This window comes from Vigna radiata, chromosome 6 (assembly GCF_000741045.1).
Source record: "Vigna radiata var. radiata cultivar VC1973A chromosome 6, Vradiata_ver6, whole genome shotgun sequence".
In the NCBI taxonomy this organism is placed as follows: Eukaryota; Viridiplantae; Streptophyta; class Magnoliopsida; order Fabales; family Fabaceae; genus Vigna; species Vigna radiata.
The window spans coordinates 6,194,694-6,200,535 of NC_028356.1; the positions used below are offsets into that span (position 1 = coordinate 6,194,694).

At 44.2% G+C, this 5,842-nt stretch overlaps 1 protein-coding gene across 1 annotated transcript; it reads right to left on the reverse strand.

Moving 5' to 3' along the window:
* Positions 1-4,239: 4,239 nt before the first annotated feature.
* LOC111241819 lies at positions 4,240-5,406 on the reverse strand. Its single transcript, XM_022781742.1, has 4 exons — positions 5,401-5,406; positions 4,791-5,321; positions 4,658-4,749; positions 4,240-4,570 (listed from the first exon to the last, which is right to left on the reverse strand). Exons 1-4 carry the CDS (start codon positions 5,404-5,406, stop codon positions 4,240-4,242), a joined length of 960 nt encoding a protein of 319 aa, XP_022637463.1.
* Between the last annotated feature and the right edge of the window lie 436 nt (positions 5,407-5,842).

Consider the following 5,842-nt stretch of genomic DNA (forward strand, 5'->3'; position numbering starts at 1 on the left):
TCATATATTATCATACCATTTAAATCATACAATCATACAATAATTTCATAGAATCCAAACCATACAAAGAAATTATAATTAAATCTTATAAACTTNCCTTACCTCTAATTCCAGCTAAAACTTCTAATGTACGTTGGCGGCAACTATCTCTTCTAAGGTTCCAAAGCTTCTAGAGTTAAATACAAAATAGTTCAGAGAAATGGTTTGATATTCACATGCAAGCCTTAAGGGTGCATGCATGCAAGAAGACAAAGAGGTTTCAAGGGTCATGACACTTACCAGTCCCGAACGGAAATCTGCTTGGTGCAAGTTGAAGGTCTTGATGCCGNTAGCAAGATTTCTGAATGGATGTAAGTGATCGGAGAAGAGATGAAAGTCAAAAATCTAGAGAGAAGGTTGGGAAGTTTAGAGAGAAGGAGGAGGATTTGAATTTCCAGAAAGTTTAAGTTTTGAGGAAGAAGAAGATTGCATGGGAAAAGTGGCGTCAGGTTTCATTCTTACCTTAAATACTTCCTCCATTCAGAACGTCCGGTCCACTCCTAGCTTGCCACCTGACCTCCACTTTTTGGAAGTTCACATTCCTTCTGCTGTTACACGAGTCACAGGGAAAGGGAATTAATTACTGGCAGAGTTGGTCTCCCACTCACCAGGGAAGAGGGGACAACTTGACAAGTGTACCCCACTAAGGAGGGGTATTAAATGGGGTGTGACATTCCCCCCAACAAATAAGAATTTTCGACCTCGAAAATTAAGACTTACCAGGAAATAGGTGGGGGTAAGACTCCTTCATGACTTCTTCTCGTTCCCAGGTAGCATCACCCGTTCGGTCATCCCAGATGACCTTGACAAGAGTAGTTTCTTTACCATTCGGTCGTTTGGTCATGAATTGTTCAACTCTGACCGGTTGCAATTCGACCGAACAGTCTCCTTTGAGTTGAATGTTGTCGGCTTCGAGTACATTAGAAGGATCAACAATGTACTTCCGGAGTTGAGAGACATGGAAAACAGGGTGAAGGTTGGACAATTGAGGCGGCAATGCGAGCTCATAAGCAACTGGTCCAATACGCCTTAAGATCTGATATGAACCAAGAAATCTGGGAGATAACTTCTTTGGCCTGACGACTCTTCCAACTCCAGCCGTACGGTTTAGCTTCAGGAAAACATGATCTCCTTCAGTGAACTCGAGAGACTTCCTTCTTTTGTCGGCATACGACTTCTGTCGGCTTTGAGATGCCTTCAATCTTTCTTGAATCATCTTCACCTTCTCAGTCGTTTGTTGGATGATTTCAGGTCCAGTCAGTACTGCTTCACCTTCTTGGAACCAGTAGAGGGGTGTTCGGCATTTTCTTCCATAGAGGGCTTCATAAGGTGCCATTCCAATGCTTGAGTGGAAGTTGTTGTTGTACGTGAACTCAGCTAAAGGTAGAACTTCATCCCAAACCCCTAAGTGATCTAGAACACTAGTCCTTAATAAGTCTTCTAGTGTTTGGATGGTTCTCTCGGACTGGCCGTCCGTTTGCGGATGGTAGGCTGAACTCATCTGAAGCTTGCTTCCCATTTCCTGTTGTAATGCTTGCCAGAACCGAGAGGTGAATCTGGGGTCTCGGTCTGACACTATGCCGGATGGTACACCATGTAGCCGGACGATCTCCTTGATGTAAAGCTGAGCTAACTTGGACATTGGCATCTTTAAGTTGATGGGTAAGAAATGTGCACTCTTTGTCAGTCTATCAACTATGACCCAAATAGTGTCATGGTTTCTGACCGTACTGGGCAAGTGGGTCACGAAGTCCATGGCTATGCTATCCCACTTCCACTCTGGAATTTCTAGTGGCTGTAATTGACCACTCGGTTTCTGATATTCTATCTTGGCCCTTTGGCAGGTCAAACGAGATGACATAAACCGAGCTACGTCATGTTTCATTCCTGGCCACCAGAAAGACATCCTGAGATCTTTATACATCTTAGTCATACCTGGATGTATGCTAAGACGACTTTGATGAACTTCTTCAAGAACCAATCTTCTTAAGCGTTCATCGTTGGGGACACAAGTTCTTCCTCTATACCTCAGAAGGCCATCCATTCCAGAACTGAAGTCTTTATGAGGTGGTACACCGTTTGGTACACTAAGCTTTTGTAATTCTTCATCAAAGGCTTGCTTCTCTTTGATTTGATCAAAGATGTTGCTTGACAACCTCATACTGCACCTTATACCATTTGGTTCCAGCTCACAATGTAACCTTAAGTCTCGAAAGCTCTCCACCAACTTCATTTCTTGGACCATCATACTTGCCATATGAACGGTTTTCCTGCTCAAGGCGTCAGCCACTACATTAGCCTTTCCAGGATGGTATTGCAGTTCAAAATCATAGTCCTTTAAGAACTCCATCCACCTCCTTTGTCTCATGTTCAGTTCCTTTTAGTCGAACAAGTACTTGAGGCTCTTATGGTCACTGAACACTTGGAACCGGACACCATATAAGTAATGCCTCCATATCTTAAGAGCAAACAACACTGCTGCCAACTCCAGATCATGTGTTGGATAATTCCTCTCATGAATCTTCAATTGCCGAGAGGCATAGGCTACTACCTTCCCTTCTTGCATCAACACACAACCTAAGCCTTGGTAAGAGGCATCACAAAACACTTCAAAGGGCTGACTGACGTCAGGAATCACCAATACCGGAGCATTCGTCAGTCGCTGCTTCAATTCCTGGAAACTGGATTCGCATCGATCGGTCCAGACGAATGGTTGATCCTTCCTGGTCAACTGGGTCAACGACGCTACTATCTTAGAGAATCCTTCAATAAACCGTCTATAGTAGCCGGCCAACCCAACAAAGCTCCTTACGTCCATAACCGAACGGGGTGTCTCCCATTCTAACACTGTTTGGACTTTGCCTGGATCCACTGCAATCCCTCCAGCTGAGATAACATGTCCAAGGAACTGTACTTCTTTCATCCAGAATTCACACTTGGACAGTTTGGCATATAGTTGTTTCTCTCTCAGTACACCAACAACTATCCTTAAATGTGCTTCATGTTCTTCTCGACTCTTGGAGTAGATGAGAATATCATCAATAAATACTACCACGAACTTGTCCAAGAAAGGCCTGAAGATACGGTTCATGTAATCTATGAAGATAGCAGGAGCATTGGTAACACCGAACGACATTACCACATACTCATAATGACCGTACCGAGACCTAAATGCAGTCTTCTGGATGTCACTTTCCTTAACCAAAATTTGGTGATATCCGGATCTTAAGTCTATCTTGGAGAAGACTGTAGCTCCATGAAGTTGATCCAATAGGTCATCTATTCTTGGAAGGGGATACTTATTCTTGACGGTTTCAACTGTCTATAATCAATACACAGCCGAGAGCTATCATCCTTCTTCTTGACCAATAGTACTGGAGCTCCCCAAGGTGATGCACTTGGCTGGATGAATTTCTTCTCCAATAGCTCCTCTATCTGCTTCTTTAACTCAGCCAATTCAGCCGGAGCCATTCTGTACGGGGCTATGGATATCGGGCCGGCTCCCGAGATCAAATCAATGGAGAATTCAACCTCTCTTGGTGGAGGTAAGCCTGACACTTCTTCCGGAAAGACGTTCAGAAATTCATCAATAACCGAACGGTCTCCAACCGAATGGTCTGTTTCCCTTGCGTCCATATATGTCAGGATGAGGAAACTCATGGCGCCTTCAATTAAATCCTCTCCGATCTGACCGAGCGTTAAGGTCAGCTTATCTTCTTCTCTTGGGAAAATCAACTTCTTCTTTCCACAATCAATAAGAATGTGAATGGAGGTTAACCAATCCATCCCTAGAATTACTTCTAAGTCTTGAAGAGGCAAACTTATGAGGTTTACCTTAAAATTATACCCTTCTACCTCAACAGGGCATCTAACACATACGGTAGACGTCCTAACCTCACCAGTTGTTGGGGTTGACACCACCAAATCAAGCTGCATCTATCTCTCAGCCAAACCCAGTCTATCAACACATGCCTTCGAGATGAAGGAATGTGTTGCCCCCGAATCAAACAATACACAACAAGGCATTCCATGCAATAAGCAAGTGCTGGTGATGAGGTTACCTGCACTGGATGCTTCAGCTCTTGTGATAGCATATACTCGGCCAGCTGCTTGTGCTCGGCCACCACTTTGTTGAAACCTGTCAGTGTTTGGTGGTCTTGAGAATGCTCTGTCACCCATATTGCATTCCCTCTCCCAGTGTCAATTCCTTCTACACCGGACACAGTACTTGGCATTTCCTTGTTTAGGGCAGTCTTTCATGAAATGGGATCCTCCACAGATGAAACAGTTCACACTCCCCGGTTGACTGGACGGTCTGGCGTAGTTAACAGGCCGAACGACCAACGCAGAAGGACCCGTGGATGCCATGGGCCGAGAGTAAGGGGTCGTCCTGGGACCAGAGTTGCCCCTTGAAAAGATAAGCCCCTTAGAGCTTGGCTGCTGTTGCTTCTTGCGCCTCTCAGCGTCCATCAGATTCTTCTCTAATACCTTAGCTCTTTCTACTAAGGCAAGGAACTTCTGGATACAGTGGCTGGAAATGACTGGCTTCAGATCTTCCCTCAGTCCATTTTCAAATTTTCTACACTACCACTCTTGACTCATCTTCATTGTGTAGAACCTCATTAGCTGCTTGAATCTGTTGGCATACTCAGACACCGTCATTCCTCCTTGTACTAACTGAAGGAACTCCACCTCTTTGCGAACCGGACACTATTGGGAAAGTATTCTTCTTAGAACTTTTTTTTGAATACTTCCCATGTAATAAGGGTGTGTTCATCCTCCAACAGCATCTTGGTACTACTCCACCAATGACCGGCCTCTCCGGTTAGCAGATACTCAGTAAACGCCAGACGGTTCTCATCTCCACACCTCTTGCCGTCATAAATCCTCTCCATGTCACGAAGCCAGTGATTGGCCTCGTCAGCACTACACTTCCCGTCAAACTTAGCCGGACGGTGCTGGAGAAAGCTCTCCAGACTCCATTCACCCTGGTTGTTCAGTGACGAACCGGACGGTCTGCCAGAATGCATCTCGCTCGTCATCATTTCCATTATTTGCCTTTGGGTTGCCTCTGCTGAGACTCTAGCGGCCTCTGAATTCTGCAAGGCCAGTGCGTTCTGTTGGGCTAAATTGGCATTTTGCTGGATCAGATTTGCATTTTGTTGTTGAAGTGCAGCCAAGACTGACTCCAACAAGTTGTTATTGCCACTGGAGGAATCTCTATCAGTAGGCTGAGGGGGTGGTCTTGGAGCAATCTTCTGTTTTTCAACAGCAAGAAAGATCTGTTAGTCCATAAGAAATCATAATATTCTGACCGAACAGTAGAGTACACAGCATAAGCATGATATACTCATAACCTACAGGCATTCTAAGGAAGAAACTGCTCTGATACCATTAATGTAATCATCCCAATAAATATGTAACAAAAGCTATAATTTATTTTAGGAGTTAACATGAATCTTAAGTGAGAACAGTGGTGAATAAGCATAAAGGTGGATAAAGGAAGTAGATAAGATACTAAAATTTTAAAACTGTACAATAGTGAAGGTTAAATATAAATTTACAAAATAGACCGAACGGTCTTGGATGTAGTTCATTGACCTAATGGCCAATATTAAAAGGGTTCCCTATACCGAACGGTTCTATAAAATATTAACTGGATGGCTAACTATCTAAGCAGTGAAAGTAATTATACTAAGGGTCGGACGACTCAGCATAACTCTCGAGCACGGCTTCCACGGGTGGTTCGGCCTGCACGACATCCTCCAAAGTAGCCTCCAAGGTGTCCTCCAAGATGCCCTCT

Coding starts and splice junctions, on each gene's coding strand:
- LOC111241819 (XM_022781742.1), bottom strand. Junction 4,750..4,790: donor ACACCCTTATTACATGGGAA/GTATTCAAAAAA, acceptor CTTTCCCAATAG/TGTCCGGTTCGCAAAGAGGT. Junction 4,571..4,657: donor AGATTCAAGCAGCTAATGAG/GTTCTACACAAT, acceptor AGTCATTTCCAG/CCACTGTATCCAGAAGTTCC.